General features: G+C 30.5%; 2 protein-coding genes across 4 annotated transcripts; both read right to left on the bottom strand.

The window, feature by feature from the left end:
- Positions 1-4162: 4162 nt before the first annotated feature.
- Positions 4163-7435, bottom strand: LOC100807618 (probable nucleoside diphosphate kinase 5). Of its 2 annotated transcripts, none has more exons than XM_041017254.1 (5): positions 7331-7435; positions 5945-6170; positions 5101-5208; positions 4819-4928; positions 4163-4353 (listed from the first exon to the last, which is right to left on the bottom strand). In XM_041017254.1, the coding sequence occupies exons 2-5, from the start codon at positions 6061-6063 to the stop codon at positions 4325-4327; spliced, it is 366 nt and encodes a 121-aa protein (XP_040873188.1). In that variant the 5' UTR covers positions 6064-6170; positions 7331-7435; the 3' UTR covers positions 4163-4324. The 2 variants fall into 2 exon arrangements, with proteins under 2 accessions (XP_040873188.1, XP_006583166.2); XM_006583103.4 differs by having other exon boundaries at positions 5945-6176; positions 7331-7431.
- An 887-nt stretch (positions 7436-8322) lies between these two features.
- On the bottom strand, positions 8323-18112 carry LOC100807956 (uncharacterized). Of its 2 annotated transcripts, XM_003528528.4 has the most exons (13): positions 17463-18112; positions 14027-14179; positions 13717-13929; positions 13547-13636; positions 13261-13377; positions 12584-12853; positions 11688-11847; positions 10946-11023; positions 10665-10765; positions 10353-10523; positions 9758-9832; positions 8907-9020; positions 8323-8778 (listed from the first exon to the last, which is right to left on the bottom strand). In XM_003528528.4, exons 1-13 carry the CDS (start codon positions 17853-17855, stop codon positions 8443-8445), a joined length of 2271 nt encoding a protein of 756 aa, XP_003528576.1. In that variant the 5' UTR covers positions 17856-18112; the 3' UTR covers positions 8323-8442. The 2 variants fall into 2 exon arrangements, with proteins under 2 accessions (XP_003528576.1, XP_006583165.1); XM_006583102.4 differs by lacking the exon at positions 10353-10523.
- Between the last annotated feature and the right edge of the window lie 2098 nt (positions 18113-20210).

Raw genomic sequence — 20210 nt, 5'->3', positions numbered from 1 at the left:
AAACTCTGTTCCTCTTCTTATGTTTCCGCAAAATCTTGTATCATAGTGTGTTTGTAACAATTAATTGTGAAAGAATTTAACAGAAAATTTTGATAGAATCAATTCCACATGTCTTATATCCAAAATCTATTTTACTTATTACAAAATATATTTTGGAATCTTAAAAATCATCCAAACTCATAAATAATGTGAAACTGAGTTTTGACTAGTTATCCAAATTAACACGCTCATAATAACTTGTCTAATTTTATATGTAAGTAATATTAATTTACAACGATTTTTCACCGTACTTTTTTTATAAAAAAATCTCTTCATTTTTCCATCAAATTAACACACTCATAAATATGTTTTAACTTCAATTACTCCAAAAAAAAAACCTTTTGTTGAACTTGACAGCAAAATTGTCAAATATTATTAACGACAGAGTGAAAATATCCTAAACTCTTGATAAGACTGGCACTTGACAGTGTCCTCATAACAGCACACACAACACGAATTGTTTTTCATTTATTTTTAGAGCAATGGATACGCACTTACATAATTATATATGCATTTTAAATTTTTTTAACTAATATTTCATAGAAATAAAAAATACTAGAAAATAGCTTATTACTAACATTAAAATTTTAAGGTTATTATTAAGCATTTGAAAATCCTATTTGTTTTGACTTAATTCTAGGTTAGAAAAGGATTAGGAAGGACATGCACAGAAATAGCGCTATTCCCATCAGCTTCTGTCGGATCAACGCGTGTACGAAAGGGACCAGTGTTGACTAATTGTACTTTCTCTTTCCTCTTATCATTCTCTTTCAATAATTATTTTATTTTGTCCCTTTTTCTCAAACTAAATACTCCCAGCTAAAGAAGTGTTTGTAAACATTAACAAACAGTTTCCATGCAGCAGTTAAAATTTTCTATTGCTGTTAAGTGAGATTGGGATTCATATTACAAGTAAATTTCATTCAATTATTGTATTGCGTAATTAATATACGTCACACTATATTGCTAAACATGTGTTAATTTGTTTTCTGTTAATCTTTTATAGTTATTTGTTCAAGTATTTCAATGGCTTTATGAAATAGCTAGTAAAAAAATGGTGATATAACTAATTAAGAATATTATTAACTTTATAATTATTAGTAAAACTAATTAAGAATATTATTAACTTTTTAATTATTAGTAAAACTTTGTACATTTATTGTTATGTTTAAGGCAGTTTTTTATACATAGGTTTAAGGCAATTTAACTGTTGGTTTTAATTTTCTTTTTAATTTTGGATTCTTGAAAGATTTTTGTTTTCAGATATGTATCGTTTCTAAAGTTCAAGAAAAAAAAAGATAAAATAAAAAACCTCACAACCCGCTAAGAGAAAATAATTTATTAGTGAAAAATGCAATTTTCTTCACTAATATTAGCGTTAGCAAAATTTTAGTAACGAATAAAAATTACGTGTAAATTAATTTGTCACTAAAATTAATGTTTTTTTTAACTTTACGAGAATTAATAAAATTTATTACATTTCATGATTTTTACATACTAAATAAAATGAGTTCATGTCTCTTATAATTAAGAAATAAATATTTCTTATGTAGTATTATATATTAGTATTTTATTAAAAAATTATTCTAATATATTTTCCTAAAAGCACATGCAACTTGACCTACTTAATTAAAAACACTGCTAAAAAAGTTTGGACATAGGCTTTTTCTTAAATAGGCTAGACTAGGCTAACCTTTAAACTGGTTAGATTGTAGACTCCAACAAGCTATCATTGATTAGTGAATAAAATAACAGAAATAAAGGGAAATAAGAATATGCGATTTTTCTTAGTTATTTCATTATTTGATAAGATCTTATTTCATTATGGGGGAAACGTTCCGTCACCTGCGGTACTCTGGCATGACCCCATGACCATGCTTCAACAAATTTATTCTGTTGAGAAAAAACTAAAAAAAATAAACTATACTGCTATATAGCAATTAAGTGTATTAATTAACCAACCCATGATAATCAAATGAAGCATAAAAACATTTTCCTCGGTTAAATTATCTGTGCTGTTGGTATTACATTGCAGGATATATACCATAATAAAATAGCTACGGTACAAATGCCAAGGGGTTTTAGTTAATCTAAACCTTTCTGATTGGTGAGCACAACTCTTACAAAACCTATATGCAAAAATGTGCATGGCATCCCTAACCACAAACCCCGTACTAAAGCACGTGTATCTCTGCCCAGCCTCAATGCAGTTTGGTTAGATTAGCTCCAAAATTATTACATATTGCTCCTAGGAATATCATTAAAGTTGTCCGTTCAAATCATTTAAATTTCATCGTATACAATGTACTAGTATTTGTTAAAGTAGCTCATTGCTAGCTATTTGGTAGAATAAGTTCAAGGGAAAGAAAATAAGGGTGTGTGTGTCTATATATATATATATATATATAATCATGCTTTTGCTGGCGATTATGTACTTTTCTTCTTTTATTCAATATGGTTTTATCCAACACGTACGTACATTTCATTATATTGTATACAAAATTTTCTTAATTCGGAAATATTAATGTGTAAAGTTGTTGAATTATAATTCTTTAATAATATAAATATATTAACCGTTCCACAAACAATGTCGATCACCTCAAAATTTTACTGACAAATATCTGCATTAGTGTCTATATACAATACTATCATTTAATTTAAAACAAGTTGTATGTCACCGACTACGTCATAACATTATTGAGTTAAAATAACTTGTGTAGAATGTAGAATATATTCCTCGAGATGCATGGAAGGGACAAACGCTTAAAAGAATCACCTTAACCAAGCATATAAATTAAAAATCACTTACACCAAGATACAACTTTAGTTTAAATTAACCTAAAGAAGTAGCCCCCACTAGAAGGAGGGCCACGTGGGTATTGAATCTACTAGATGCATGGGATGTGGCAATGGATACCAAAGTAGAGTGACCTACAAGAGGGCTTGCCAATTCTGGAAACCCATGCAGCTTTCCCTATGCAAAGAAAAAAAAAAAGTGATGGGTTCAACTGTTGAAGTCGTGGACATGTATCCACCAGGCAAGTAGTGATCATCATAGTTTGACTATGTAAATAACTTTCATACATAATTTTCAAACAGTAAGCAAATGTTTATTCGTTATCTTGCAACATACAAGCACATATCCGCGAATTGTGAGCATCAAAGTAATCAAATTGTGACCCCTTGTAAGCTTTCTTCTCGAAAACATATGATCCTCCATACCTGCCCTTGAATTAGGACCTTGTTTGGCAATCAACATTCTCTCATATGTATTTACTTCAGGATCTCTCATATATATATTTTGTTAGGCTTAATACATATTTTAACACATTCTTAATTTGTTTTTTTATAAATTGATTTTTATACATGAAAATGTTATCAATTTAGTCTCTACCACCATGATATCATCTTTAATAGTCTTATGTGAACTGTTAATCCCTCAGAGCGAGCTTCCACATGCCTAACAACTCACTTCTTAAATGGGTTACATTATACACATCACTTATTTATTTTTTATAATTTAAGAACCTTATACCTCCAATTAATCTAGCAATTCTACAAATTTTATTAAATAAATAAGCACATATCATTATATTTTATCACTTACAAAAATACAAACATGTATTTTTACGCACTATTCCAGTACTCCTGCAAATTAGCTAAAAAAATTCTCTCACTCGTCTCAAACTTCAATTATTTTATCTTCATTTGTATGTCTTATTTTCTTTAACTAACTATTTCTTTTAGTTTATAATTTTTTTTATCTTTATCTCTAAATTAAATTTCAATATTTTTTAAATTGCTAATGCTTAAAAATAATATATGACAATTTAAATTATTCACTATAATATAAGATATAATTTATATATTAAAAATGTTTGATAAATAAAATAATACATCTATCGTGTACAAAGCTTATGATAAAAATGTAAAAACTAAAAACTTATTATAAGCTGTCAAAATATATAAACCATTTAAATAGACATAAAGTTAAGGAATATTTAAGTCATATCTAAAAGTATCACAGTGAAAGAAAGAATAGTAATGTTTTCAACACGAAAGCAAAGGCGGTTGAAAAATTAAGAAGAACATGAGTGTAGTATTGAAAATATATAAAGTGATCGGACAAAAAGTTGAATAGATAATTTTGGTGCCATTTCATACAATTTTTTTCTCTCCAATAAACAAGCATTTCCCTTGTATAATTCATCATGCTACAATTAACTGTAGCGACCCTCACAAAAAATACAAATAAAGTTGTGTTTGTGCTTCAAACTTGTAGCAGCTACAATTCATCATGCTCTGCAATCACATCTGTCAAAAGATTTGGAGAGGCAAAAGTAAAGAGCTTTGCAGCAATTATCATGCATTTTGAGGGAATGAATAAAGAGGTTATGAATATGATCATTGGATTTTGGAACAGAACCATCTTGCTTAGTTGCTAAGTTTTAAGAAAGATGTTTATACTAGCAAGTTGATGGGTATGTCAAGATGCCGATGCCCTTTCTTCCATTTTCTTTTGAAAAGACAACTATCTTCCCCTTATTCTATCACTATCCATAAAGGAAATTTATCTTCATGCATCCAGCATTTGAATTGATAAGTAATTCCTTTCACCCTAAGAAGAATTCTATATTCCCTGTTTGTCCATGTGGAATCTAGGAGTCAATTGATGTATATTGCAAAAATGCATCTGATTATATACAAAGCTAGTGCCTAAAGACTAAAGAGTGAATACTTTGTTTATTTTTGCTTAGAAGTAGAAGGAAAATTATTGACCTGCAGAGAGCTCTTTGAAGAAAAATGGTATCTCTCTTTGCGCAGACTTGGGAGAGTCTGAACCATGAACACAATTCTTTTCCACATCCAATCCAGATTTTGCTCTGATACTGCACAATATAGTAACTAGTTCACTATAGAGCAAATTAACAGATGTCATGAACATCAAAATAAATTTGGCCACCCACAATGACAGAGTCTAGGGGTTCAATTCTACAGAAGTTGTGAACAAGTTATAATGTTCACAAGTGTAATGTAATGCAATTAGTAACATTGTAAGACCTGTGAGGGTGAGTAATCTTAGCCTTGCTTGCATCAGTAGGGCCCATTAAAGCACGCCAATCAGCAATAGCATTATCCTTCTCCAAGACCATAACTAACACTGGTCCACTGATAATCATTTTGAAGAAGCAGAAGAGTAGATTTAGGATAATAAAAGATTAGAAAGCATGCAGAAAGAAAAGTTAATGTCAAATATGATTAAAATGATCAGTGGTAAGCAGAAATCACAGTGATAAACCATTAACGGCCACAGTAGTGTAAAGGAGAATTTCCTCAATCAAGTACACAGCAAGGAGAAAAAACCCTCGAGTTTCTTCTATACTGACTTAAAACAAGAAAAAGGATAGGTACAATTTCCCAACTTCTCCATGTGATTTGTAGTTAATTAGTTATAGATTATGCTTTACAGCATGTGTTCTTAATCCATTTAAAAGGAATCATCACTTAGGGTAATCCTGTATTGCATAGTACCATTTCCCCTTAATGTCGTCCATCCTATTTGCAGCAACTTCAATTTTTCTGACATGCATAAGTTAAAAAGTCAGCTATATAATAATGAAACTTAACTGAATTTGGCCTCCATCTTGACCAACTGCAAGTAACGCTGTATTGAATGAATAAAAATTATAGTGATAAAAGGAAAATAATGAAATAAATATCATTGAGCCCCAAAATTGAAAAAAATTTACCATTACCAAGAAAATAAAACTGAGTAAAAGTGGGTCTTGCAATTAAGCAATACAACAAACATCAATATAATGAGGTGGACATAACAGCAAGGAAACATTATATACCATCATCATACATCAAGGCAATCATTGCATGGGAAAGGGGTACATCATACCTTGTCATGTATTTTATAAGGCTTGAAAAGAAGCTTTTTGAAGAGTGCTCAGCATAAAAAAATTTCACAGTGGCCTCATCAAGTTGAACCATCTTTTTCCTTTTAAATTCTGAAACCATATTCTACAATTGTTCTCTTGATATCATCTGTGTAGTTACCAAGCAATCCGTCTGGTTTTATAATCGCTAAAGTTTTCTCCGTTTCCAAACTTCCATGGGTAGAAGAACTGCAACTTTTGAAAAAATCACAAGGTGGATTTAGTTATCATTATTTTTCATTATCTGTCCACTTTTAAGAACATCAATCTGAAATTACATACACAGAGATGTATGTGTATATATATATATATATATATATATATATAGAGAGAGAGAGAGAGAGAGAGAGAGAGAGAGAGAGAGACAACCTCTAAATCTGGAAACAGTTAGCTCGTGCAATGAACATATGAAACATCAATAATTTGATATATGCAAAACATGCATAACTGTCCATCATCAAGATCAATTACCATTGCTGTAATAATTCCTACTCGAGTGTTATTAGGCTCTGTTTGGATTAACTTCTCCATAAGCACTCACAGGAGAAGAAAATAAAAAAGGTAAAATGAATTGTGCCTTCTGCATAAACTAAAATCAACCTATGCATTTATCTTTTATAGAAGCTCTTTTTTCATTTAACTTTTCCAAAAGCTAAGGTAGATAAGTTGATTTTAGCTTATGGATATTCATTTCCTATTTTCCTTTCCTATAAATACTCATGGAGAAGTTTATATAAACAAGGCCTTGATCTGATGCGTGCAATGCAACAAACATTATTAGACAAATTTCTAAAAGCTATCAGTTAATGCAAACCAGGGAGAAGGTGAAAAAAGAAATTCAGAATTATAAATTTACAATTTTACACGAACCAAGAAACCAAAAGTTGCTTAGTTATTCCTTTCCCACATTCAGTTACCAAAAAGATTAAATTTATAGACATGGAAACAAAAGATATTTTACATAAAAATCTTATGTTTATAATTAGACCAGGGGCAGAAAATCCCCCCCTCCATTTGCAATTTAAGGAAATCCTAATGTTATATTTCTTAACTAATTAACTAAGTTCACTGATTACTCAATCCAAAATATTTGAAACCCACTGAACCAACAAGGCAACAACAATCACAAGAACTATAATCTATAAAAGAGTGAGAAAACTAAAGGGGAGAATAAGGAGTTTTCCATGCTGCTTAATAATTGTTTTGAATTCCATCATCCATCCTTGCTCAAACTCAAATGTGGTAAGCAAGAGTTGTTTTTTTTTTCATTTGTTATTTATCTTATTCTGATTCTGAATGGCACCAATAAAACATGCTAGATTTGTGAGCGTTCAGACAGAGTTAGATACCTCGTACAGTGCGTGTTATTTTATGAAGTGGAAGTAAGTAGCAGCCGCAACTGGAGAAGTGAAGAACAAAGACTTCCCTCCGACTCTAGAGCGAAAATAGAAAAAAAAAAAAAAAAAAAAAAAAAAAAGACTTGCCTCGGACCAAAAGTCAAAACCAATACATCATGGGAAATTTCTTTTTATTTTTAGTCTTTGTTGCATGTGAAAATGTTTTTCTATCGTATCAGATACATATGGATTTCGAATTGCATTATAATACATGGGATAAAATAATTTTTAGCTATTTAAGATTATTAAAAAAAATTATAATCATAAATTCATGATAGCTTCATTAAAATTATAATTTTTTAATGGATTATATCTTGTTTTATAATTAAACATTATTTCTGATAAATATATTCAAGTTCCTTAAATGTTTTTATTTAAACTCTTCTTTATCTAACACTAAAACACATTTCATTCTTTGCAATTCTATTAAATATTTGGAAAGAGTGTTTTGTTGTCTACAGTGATCTTTACTAATTTCCTTCCCTTTGAAATGTAATAGATTTTGCTTCGCAGATTAGGTAACAACAGTAAGATTTATACAATTGCTCTTTGTTATGGATATTGTCACAAGATACAAAAGGTATGTGATTCTGAGAAGAGAGAGTAGAGAAAATAAGTTAAGAATGTCTCTTTGTATTGAATCGTGTTATTCGCATTAGAGGTCCAATGCTTTTAGTTGAGCGGTAACGATGGTTCTAACGTTATGATGATTTCATGCCGTAAGTGAATTTTGATTTAGTTATCGGCCTAGGATGATCCTTTTATGTCTAGTCTGAAATAATTCCGAAACAGTGGCCCTCGAGCCTGCTTTGAAGAAGCAATTCCGGCTTTACAAGTAAAATGAAAAGAAAACACAAGGGCATCGGGAAATAAAATAGTAAAATCAATTTTGATCAAATTATTTTCTCCATTTCTCCTATTTTAGACGAGGAACAGAGGCAATATAAGCAAGTATAAGCTGTAAGCATCATAGCACTAAGAGCTTATACAATAATATATACATTGTTAACAATTTGTATCATCATACAGTTTTTCTATGTTTAACTCAAACATACAACTTTATTTCACTGCAAGCAATCACAGTCACAGAGCTCAACACAGCATTTGATTAACTCAAAACAGGCCAGGGCTGCACATATCTGAGTGCAAACGATGGTGCACTGGTCATTCACAAAAGTGCAAGTCTGCAACAGACACATGCCACAACAGGTATCAGCCAATCGACCACAACAATTGGAAGCAGCCTTCCCCAGTAGTCCTTCAGGTGGTTTTGCTTCTTTTATAGCTGGTGGCAAGTTCTCAGCAGTTGCTTTCAAGTCACCAAATCCAAGATTCAACCCTCCAAGGAATAAGTTCTGGTTGTTGAGTTCCAACTTCTGGAAGCTAAGTTTGTTGTACGCCTGTTTTGTAGGAACATAGGTATTCAGACAGGTTGTGCAAAGGGAAAATAGAACTATTCAGATAATTTTCGAAGTAGATGAAGGTAAAATTTGCCCTTATTTTTCTTAAATCCAAGACAAAGGTCTACCTTTTGCAACAGAAATTGTTCAGGTGCCTTCTTCCCTTCATCACTCTGTACAAGAACAATGTTCATGCAGGTATACTCTGACGGGACTTTATTTTGAATGCTCATTTTAGTGACCTATTAGAGAGCAGTTTGGCATTTGGTTATAGATGAGTGGTGCAGCAAAACACAAAATATACCATAAACAATTGAAAGAATATGAAAATAAAACTAGATTAAAGTGAAAATCCATATTTATCCCAGCTTATTTGCTGATTTTAAAAGTAGAGCAAAGACTTCTATTTAATAATAGGTTAAAATAAAAAATTGGTTCTTATACTTCACACATTTTCCAATTAGGTTCCTACAATAAAGTTTACATTTCGGTTCCTACATTAAAAAATGTTATGGAATTGATCCTTACCAATAATCAAAGTTATAATAGTGCTAGATTTTGCTGAGTTGACAAACTCTTAATTGTGTTGGTTCTTAAGTTATCATATAGGACAAAAGTTTGTCAACTTAGCAAAACCTAATACTGTTATAACTTCAGCAATAAATATGGATCAATTCGTAAACATTTTCAAATCTTGGAACTAAAATATAGAATATTTTCATGTAGGATCCAAAAGAAAAAATGACATCAAGGATCAAATTTTTATTTTAACATTAACAATATATCACACTTAGATAGCAGACACGTTTTCTCCAAAACAACATTTTTCAGTCCAGCACTCTCCAGCCCCGTTTTCCTTCAACTCTTTCTGTCTTAATGTAAACTGGTCTCCTTAAATATTCCATTTTCACCTTTTTTTAGTTTCTTTTTCTCTTTCAAGAGGAAATTCAATATGCACAAAAATGCATAATAGACAAACCTTCTCCTCCAGCTCTTTACTTTTTAACAACCAGGCTTGAGCAGTGACCTGATCTATATGTCTCTTTGAAAGGACCTGCAGAGAATTCCAAAATTTATATCAAATCATATAGCCGAGTGTGCATTCAGCAATCACCCTATTCAAAGGATTTGCATTTCAAATGATTCTGTGACTAGAAAAAATTTTATTCGCAATGATATGAGATATAGATACCACATGTCCAAGGAAGAAACCTATAATACAGAACCAGTATATGTTGAGTCTTTTGACTTATAAATGTCTCAAGGGTTTAAGAATTGAAGCAAAGATGTAGATGCGACATAGGTTTGTGAAAGAATGACTAAAAGACCATCCACTTAATGCATCGACTGCCTACCCAACCAAAGTAAAGTGTTGTGTGAGCAATGGAAGTAGATAGTGAAGCCAACGTAACAGCAGCACAGCATTGAATATTTATGGTGATATAATACTATGTAGGAGGAGCTATGCATATGAGTTGAGTTGCATGGTAATATTCAGTTCCCATTTGCTAAGATGGGATAAATCACAACCAGGTATGATGAATACGTGGTAAGTCTTAGGAGTGAGATATTACATTACTGAGCTGCATATCCTTTTCTCTTTTCACTTTAAGGTCTACTACGAAGTTAGTCATATCTGCCAAAGTACCAGTGACTTTAACTAATTCAGGAAAAGTTCCACTGTATCTTCCTGATAAGATCAAGGGACTTTCAAATGATATGTCTTGTATATGAGTTGGGAATAACTGCAACAATCAGAATATAGTTTAAACATAAAAAAGATGTAATGTAACATGTAAATATGATCTTTAAGTAAGCTATATATGATATATCATTAGAGCGCTTTTTCAGTTATAATTAAGGATAAAACGTTCTTGGATACGTACCTCAAGTGAATCAAGACCTTCTAAACTTTTGATTGTTATATCAGCTACCATAACTGATGAAGCTGAACTGAATAGTCTTTGCATTCTAAAGTCAATTGAATCTAAGACAAGATAGATAAAAAAAAAAAAAAAAAAGATAGATAGATTAATAAAACTTCAAATATGTACGATGGAGCAGAATCATATTATGAAACATTTTTTTTAAAAAAAAAATTAAGCCTCAAATTTGCGCTAACTTCAAGTTGTGATCTTAGGTTGACTGGGCAAGGAAAGAAACTGACCTAAATCATGAGCAGAATCATAGTGGCCCCTCCCAATTTGTGCTAGCATTTGCAGGAAGTAGTGATTACAATATAAACCTGAAATTTTCAAATTACGAAACAGAAATATTACTAAAAAATAAAAGTGTTGCAACAAATAAAGAGACTAATAATAAATAAATATATGTTGAATAGTATGCCAATATGAAGTATTGATAAATAGAAGCTTCTATATTCAGACTGACAACATCATAATAGTCACAAGCCCAATAATTGCTAATTGACAAATACACAATTCCTTAAAGGATAAAAAAAAAAGTTTTTGTTAGAAAAAGTTTGGGTGGATGGGAGGTAAACCCATTCCAAGCTCAGGGCTTTGCCAAACACTAATGGTACTTATAGATGACCGGTGGATGAAAGTCCACCGGTAGAGTCAAACCCAAGACCTTGTCAATATGGGTACGTACACTCTTGATTTACTTTATTCTTGAACAAAGTGGAAACTATTTTGTAACACTCTCGTCTTGACAATTTAAGAAGCATGTCAAAACATTCGTTTCTTCGGTTTAAAACATGCCTAAATTAAGTTTCAAAATATTTTTAGCTTTCACACACACAAAAACACATTTTTGGCGACTTAAAACATTAGCTGAAGTAAAACTCTTATCAAAGGTTGAAGTGTCAAACGAACATTGCCAATTAATAATATCCCGGAAACTATTTTCTGAAGAGTATAAATAGAAGAGGAAGCTAGAATTCTTGCCTATGCCAAAAGTATATATGCGAGGTGTTCGAAACGATTGCCCACTTGAGACATAGCTTTTCACAAAATTGCATATATCTCTCTCATCCTCAACAGCCCCATCGGTAACGAGAAAAATAAGAGGAACCGAATCAGTTGATTTCTCAAGTAGCTTCATTGCCTAAGATAGAGCAGAATATTAAATAAAAAAAACTCGTATCACAATATGTACATATTTAGGATTCAGCATCCAAAAGTTTTGCACGGGATACAAGTTATTAAACACCGCATAGAATGTGCTGTCATTAAAAGGTAAGTATATCATACCAGCAACAAATCTACCTTCTTATCTTTACGTTTAACATTACAAGCAAATCAAACACCGATACCAAGTCCTGAAGTCAGATAAGGCATGTGATATTGTTAATCCTAGAAAACTCCCAAAGACTCAAAGTGCAATGTACTAAAGATAAGGTTGTAGACTTTACCCATAAAAAAGCCAGGTAGACTCCAAGACAAATGGGAGAATACAAAGTAAATAAGAATGAGCTCATTTTTGTCTCATACAAATAACACGAGTGAATTTAACACTGCATCCAATCCAAAATCTAACAATGTTAGATATGAGTCATTCCCACTTATATATTACTCAACTTATTCCTGTTCAATGCAAGACTTATTCACTATCACTTGTCACTCCAACAAATTTGATGTATAAATAATAAAATCAAAGAGCTAATAAGATAACAAAATAGTGGCCTTAGGCTTTACATCTCCTCTTTAGACGTAATAATACTTTCATTAGTGCAATTGAATTGAGAAAACAAAAATAGCAGAAAAGTCTTAATTAACAAGCCATGAAAAAAGAGAACAATATTTTGCGCATCACATTGAAAATTTCAACAAATAACAATTACCTGTGTTAAGGGAAGCATGATATTAGTGTCACCATTAGCAATAAAATTGGTGTCAACCCACGTGGTAGCATTTAAAATTGCTTCCTCTGTAGCTCTTTCCATTGATGATGAAAATAAGTAGACCGCCCCATTGAAAGCTATAATGTTAAATGTATCTTGTGCATTTAGTTGAGAGAGTGATGTCAGTAGGGAATTCTTTGTGTTATCAAGAGGAGTTCCCTTCATACTTGCGCTTATATCTACTACAAACACCACATCCTTTTTAAAAACCTATCAAGCGACAGAATCCTCCATTATAAATGCGCTTGAAAAGTAAAGGCGGCATGATTGAAGATTCGAAACAGGCATACACCTGTGCAATGCTAACTATATAATATTTCTATCTTCTTTTGAACTAGTTTTGTTCCTTGGCAATTTTCCAAGTGCAATATGTTTCTAATTACTTCTAGATGAAATTATTCTTGCTCAGTTAAAACTTTAGCAAAGAACAGGCAGATCCGTCTTATTTGTTCATATATGAGGAAGAGAAATAAAGAAAGCTCACGTGCAATGTGCAAGATAACCATTTGATGCATTCATGTAGCATGTATACATACAACCTGATCTAGCTATTCCGTGTTAAAGCAATCACAAGTAATTTTTAGAAAAAATTGGCATATCATAATATTGCAACAAACCTTTCTATCCGGGCTGTTTCCCGGGTAAAGATACAAGCAAAATATCTCTCTTTCGTCAAAATCACGCAGGAATGGAGATTGCAAGAGAACAGCTCCAAATATGTCATTTGAAGAAACCTGCGTAAAAGCGCCAGATCATTAAGTTAATAAAATTTTATTATGGCACAGATAATACTCGGTCTGATTCTGAATGTCTATGGTTCAGACTTCAGAATCCACTCCTTGTTGCTTGTATGAAATTGAATTAAAAATAATTTTAGTAGAACTCTATGCTTCTAGGTCTTACAGAGTACGAAAAACTTAAGTCTGTACTTGACCATGTTAGCACTTCTGCTTCATATGATAAATTTAATTTGCCAGCTTGGCGCAGTAGTTCCTGGAAAGTCGTAAAGATAATGTTTAGTTCAAGTCTAATGGAGGCCAAACTGAACTTTGTAATAGCGCAATAGATTTTACCTTAAAAGGATGGCTGGTGGTTTTGCATAACACTTCCGTTGTAGCACCGGAATTAACTTTCAAAAATATCTTCTCTTTCTTAGAAATATTTCTTCCAGCAGGGTTGACGTATGAGGGAAAGCTGAAAGGGACACAGAGAGATAACTGGCCATCATGAAATAATATTTTCTGTGACCATCTGATCTTAATTGAGAAGACGGAGCCTCCCCTAAACTGCAAGACAAAAATAATTTCTCTAATAAATAGGATGTGCACATTAATAACTATCAAGTATTAACAATGAAGTTATGTTTTGCTATGTAATAATAACCTGTGGAATCTTAACGGTGTATATATGGCTTTTCAAAAAGTATCCGTCTTTAGCTTTGGCCACTTTATTCTTATCCTTTTCATCTTTCAGAGAGATCAATTCAGTATGATAAGATCTTCCAGAACCATCAACCTCTAGACCTAGAAGTGAACCCTGTTAGCCACATCATAATAACTTGAGAACTCATGAAACAAACTGCATATGAAGTTACAGAAAAAATTGGCATGCAATTTCATCGAGCATCGTGACATAAACTAATAACAAAACATTCTAGGTTGTCCATCATCATGACAATATTAATGATGTAACAAGACCGACTAAGAAATGCAACTTAATAAACACAAGTGCATCTTGATGATTACATTCTCAACACTGAAAACCCAACTTCAACAGATTGTTAGGATGGCAGAGTGGACACAAGTCACGCAACACATATTCATGTTGTCTAAACAAATGATGTCTGCTAATTATAATTATAATTAATTAACAATTAATCATCTTTGACGTAAATCATGAGTACTAGCAACCTTCCTCTCTGCTTCACTACTCCAGATAACAAGAATGAGCTGTAGAGCTGAGTGCAGTATCATCCACTAGAAATGGTGGGACATGCTTCAAAAGCACTTCTAGTTTGTAAAAACTCCATTTTAAGTCTGATCCATCCATACAATCAATCCTCTTCTCAATCATGTGGAAATTGCTAGTCAGAATGAATGTCAACTAAGCAAAACACAAAATGAATTTTCTCCATCCTCATCTATCCTTACCAAATTGATCTTATGCATAATATCCTATTGTTTATGGAGTAAACATGTGCATTGCCAAGCATTATTCTTTAAAATTTTGCCTTTTTGTTCTGTAATTCTTCAGAGAAGTGTATACTCACCAGCGCCTCTTATTATGATAAGCAAAGAAACACTTACCAAAAATGCAAATAAAGTTTTTTGTATCTTTTATTTTTTGAAAACTAAAAACTGTTTTTAAAAGTGTATTGAAACAAGTCCTTAGTAACCTTTGGCTTTGTTACAAAGAACCATAGTCTAAAACTTACCAGGATAGTGGATACATCACGTATTCTCTTGAAAACTTCACTTCCTTTTGATCTTACCAAAATAACTTGACAAATAAATATCTTTTCATTGGTAAAAACATTTTCCTGAAAACTATTTTCAGCTTAAAACATCTTTTATAGAAAATTATCCATTGCAAAATAAATAAATAATACATACACCAAAAGGGTAAAAGTCTTTCACATAATAATCCAATTACAAACTCTCATACATGATAAGGTTAATGGTTTTTTTAGAGGTAAACATGTAGAAAAATATGTTTTCACTAAACAAAAAGTATTCTATTTTGTTTCACACCAAGTATTAAATAATGTAAAATATTATACGGATAGTTATATTGATATTCCTTAAAATAATTTTTTTAAAAAAATAATGTTAATTACATTTTTATTAACTATAAACATTTTACCTAACTTCCTTGCATTTTCCTTATTTTATTAATTTTAAAAAATACTATGTGCATGGTTCGTATCCTAAAATTAGGAATTTATGTGTAGCTTTCTAAAAACATGTCTCAACGTGTAAAATAATATATATATATATATATATATATATATATATATATATATATATATAAAGAAAGATAGGAAAGTACGTATAATTTTCCAATCAAGAGGGATGTTAACATAGTTAACATCATTGTGAGGGAAAGATGATACTGTTAGCCCAATATTATATGAATGTAACATAAGAGATTCAATCTAAATAAGAAGTTATTTAAAACATATGATCACTCAAAAAGATCAATTTTTTTTATCTCTAATAGTACCACAAAGTTACAACATTCACGAATCTAGCTCAACAGAATCTAGCTCAACAAATTGTGCTAAATGACTCTTTTTTTTCTACGTAGCTAAATGACTTTTAATCTTTTATGTTTGAATGTTTTTAACATGCATGCATAATCCAATGATTGGGATATTTTCCTCTTTTAGTCATCGTGAGAAAAAAAAACATGGCTTTATTAAAAAACAACAACATGGCTTTATTAAAAAACAACAACATGGCTTATAAACTAATTTATAACACCATTTAGGCGTTCAACTATCCGAGTCTTTTTCTTTTCTACTTTTATTTTTTATTATTACAAAGATATTACTATTTTTTATTTTATTTCTTGGGTGTTTGATTTGTTATTTTTTACTTTAAGCTTATATATATATATATATATATATATATATATATATAGAGAGAGAGAGAGAGAGAGAGAGAGAGAGAGAAAGTCTAGTTATCACGGATTGCTAGTGTGAAAGTTTTTATATTGTCAACTAATGAGAATTTATTATCAGCATAACATTTAGGGTAATTATTATAAAAAATTAATAAATTTATTATATTTCATAATTAATATATATATATATATATATATATATATGATTTGATAACAATATAAAAGCTTAAACATGTCAGTGCATGAAATTAAATTTGTATATTTATTAATAATTTAAAACAATTTATTTTTATATTTTATTAATATTATGAAATAAAATATTATTTTCACAATCTCCTTCACAAAATTAAATCAAATTGATATTTTTCAATTGTTACCTACTGAAAATGTATTACAGGAGAAAAAAATCACATTAAATTAGTAACTTTCAAATTTTTGTGAAGAAAATAACGAACGCATTTACTTCTCTCGCAGATTTTTTCAAAACAATAAATAAAAAGTAAAATTACTTTATAATTATTAATGAAAATATAATAACTAAAAAAAGGCTAAAAACAAACCAAACACTTCTCTCGTATTATTCCCTTGTTTTCACTTTTTTGTTTGGGCCATGAACATACAAATGCTTTTACTTTTTTGGAGACCGACGTTTAAAGGTTTAAAAATAAAAAAATCTTTCCTCAACATAGTCTTTATCATTAATTTCAAACCCGCTATTACTTTCCAACAAATAACCAGTTTAGGCCTTAACAACTCTCTTTAAATAATCTAAACACATGCACAATTACACACAACCTTCTTTTTTACTCTTTATATGCATTCAGATACATACGCGTATCCCTTTTACCGCCATTTTTTTTTTTACTTTTTTTCATCAAAATGAAACCAAGAATACATTTTTTTTTTTGGTGAATAGAAAATAGTATATATAATGATAATATACAGAGTTTTTACTCTATCATTTAATTATAAATGATAAATAATTATATATTGTAAATTTATAAATTTTTATGATGATTATCTTAAAATTTATATTGACGATTATTAGTTGGCAACATATAAACTCAAAAGAATTATATAAAGTATATTTCGATCAGCTTATTTTGTATTTAAATAACTAAAAAAAGCTTAAAATTAAGAAAATTAAAATATGCATGATAATTGGAATTCATACTACAGTTGAGCATTTATTTACCTCTTCACCTATAGGTATGGCAACCTGGCAGTCACACGTACTACTTGCGGTCACGCAATGCACGCGCCACTTTCCGGTGACCGTTACGAACGCCGTGTCCAAAGAACACTCAACTTCCATGGCGACGCCGTGAAGCTCCAGCGGTATCAGCGCCGGAGGCTCGCACTGACCGAGCACATACGGCTGGTAGCTCCGAATGTCCGGATTCTCCACCTTCTCCGGATCCGATATCACCGCGTAGCACATCGGCGCCGTCGGGAGGTATCCCTCCGGCGACTTCGACAGGGACCGCGACATCGCCGGCGCCGGCGACGGAGCCGATCCTTTACCGTAGTATATTCGCTTCGAGAGGTTGAGTCCGAATTCGACGGAGCCGGAGAAATAGTCGGCCATCGCCGCCGCCGGCGAGAATTTTCCGGCAAGTTGTGAAAGATATTAGAGAAAGAGAGAGAGAGAGAGATTGGAAGTTTTGGATGAGAGAAGGTTATGGTGTACGAAAAGGCATTAAAAGGAACGGGAACGTGAACGTGATGATGAGGGTTTTGAGAAACAGCTAAAGAAGAAGAATAAAAAGGAAAAGAATGAAGAGGAAGAAGAAGAGGTAACTCTATCTCGTATCGTACCCCACTCGTGTGACACGCACTGGACCCTGACCAATTTTATTTTCTTATTTATCACAATACTAATATTAATAATTAATAATAGTAAAATTAGTCATATACATAAAAAAAATAATCATCAATAATATAAGGGTTAGTTGCCATAGCAGTGTGCCACGTTAGTGACAGACGCTTTATTTTTTTTGAATAAGATAAGATGCTGAGCTAATGAGTAGTTTAAATTTCGTCATAAAGTTCATTTGATTACTAAAACAAAGAAATCTAAAAGGAAATCACTTTGTTATCACATAATAAATGAATCAGATAACATAGTAAAATAATTAAATTTTATTATATGTATATGTAAAACGATTTTTCGCTTACAGTTTATATAAATTAAATTCATAAATTTAACTTCTTGTTTGATTGAATTAATACGTGGTTTACCAATTATAAAAAGGAAATATTAAATTTTAATCAAATTTATTTTAGGGCGAAGAAGTTTAGCATATGACTTAACTTTGCTATTGAATTAATATCTTGAAATTTGAAAGAGTGTGTTTGGTAATTTATTTAAGTAAATTTTTAGTTTTTTTATTAACTAAAAATTTTATTTGACTATCGAATAAATTAAGATTTTTTAATATTTTTTGAAATATCACTTGAAGTAATATTTTTTTAATGATAATTTTAGCTGTTATATATTTTTTTTCTTTTTGTTCTTGAATTAGAATTTTTTTAAATTTTTTATTTATGGTAAAATTTTATGTTTATTTATGTAATTTTTATTTTCTAACTATTTTTATAGATAATTTTATTAAATATTTGTGATTCAATAACATAATTTTTAGTTATTAGAAAATATAAGCATATACTTTTATACTTAAAACATGTTTACTTTAAATGCCCCTTACTCAAAATATCTAAAATGGTAATGTTTAAAAACAAAGTCTGATAATTATTTCATATTTTTAAAAAATATTAAATTATAAAGGTTTTTAAAATTTTACTAGATGGCAACATGAGAGTTTAAACCAATTTCGTTCTTTTAAAGGAATAGTTGTTTACTACAACCAAGCGAACCACTAACGACAAAAATTGACAAAAGTGACTGGGAAGGAAAATGACGTAAGTGTGTATATCCAGATTAATTGATTAAATACTTTTATATAAAATAACATATAATTAAAATTATCAACAAAATAATTTTGCTAGGTAACTACTGCTGTCATTACAAATAAAATAAGACAAAATATTATAAGGATGTACAATCGATTTATTATTAATAATGATTATTTTAAAAATGAAAATGATACGTACTACAGTTAAATATAATTTTTTTAAATACCACCCAACAATATTTTTTGATTGATATATTCTGATTTCTTAACGACTGCTATGCAGGTTTAAAGCTCATACTGAAGCCATGTCGCATTAACAAACATGAAAATGAAATGCCTACCACGTGCGTCGTGCTCGAAATTGAAACAAAGAATTTGAAGGATAAATACATAATAAAAAATTAATGAGAATCTCTAATTTGCTTCTTTTAGAGGATGTTCACTAGAGTCAGAGTCCTCTTCTTTTTCTTAGTATATTATATTTGAATAATTTACTATTTAAATAGCCATATAGTCAAGAAATTATTTAATCGATGGTCCCACTTGTCCTCAGCTTTTGTTATGGTCAGTCACAAGAAGCCAAGCATAATCATATGCTAAACTTTTATTAAAAGATAAGCTAAGGATCACCAGTAAATTTTGTTGACCGTGCTGTATACTATATACTATTAATTGGTGATTGAAGGCCCTAGTAATTAAATGAAGTACTTTGGGTACTGTATGCCTTGAAGGCCCTAGTAATTAAATGAAGTACTTCGGTTACAATATGCAAATGTTTTTTTAATAAAATAAGTAGATGTTTATTTTTATGATGTGTTATTTAAATTATTTTTATTTAAAATAAGAAGTTTTTTTTTGAAAAAGTAAATATTATTTGTTTATTTAAAAATATTTTTAAAAAATGACTATTTTAAAGTTTTTTTTAGTTTAAACAAATTCTTTCTAATATATTCACCAATTTTATTGATGATTATTTTTTAGTGAAAATTTTATAATTAATGTTTTTAAATTCATACACATAACTTAAA

The sequence above is a fragment of the Glycine max genome, chromosome 7 (assembly GCF_000004515.6).
Source record: "Glycine max cultivar Williams 82 chromosome 7, Glycine_max_v4.0, whole genome shotgun sequence".
Taxonomy (NCBI): Eukaryota; Viridiplantae; Streptophyta; class Magnoliopsida; order Fabales; family Fabaceae; genus Glycine; species Glycine max.
Note: the sequence above shows the minus strand (reverse complement) of the source record. Positions and strands in the feature narration are given on the sequence as shown.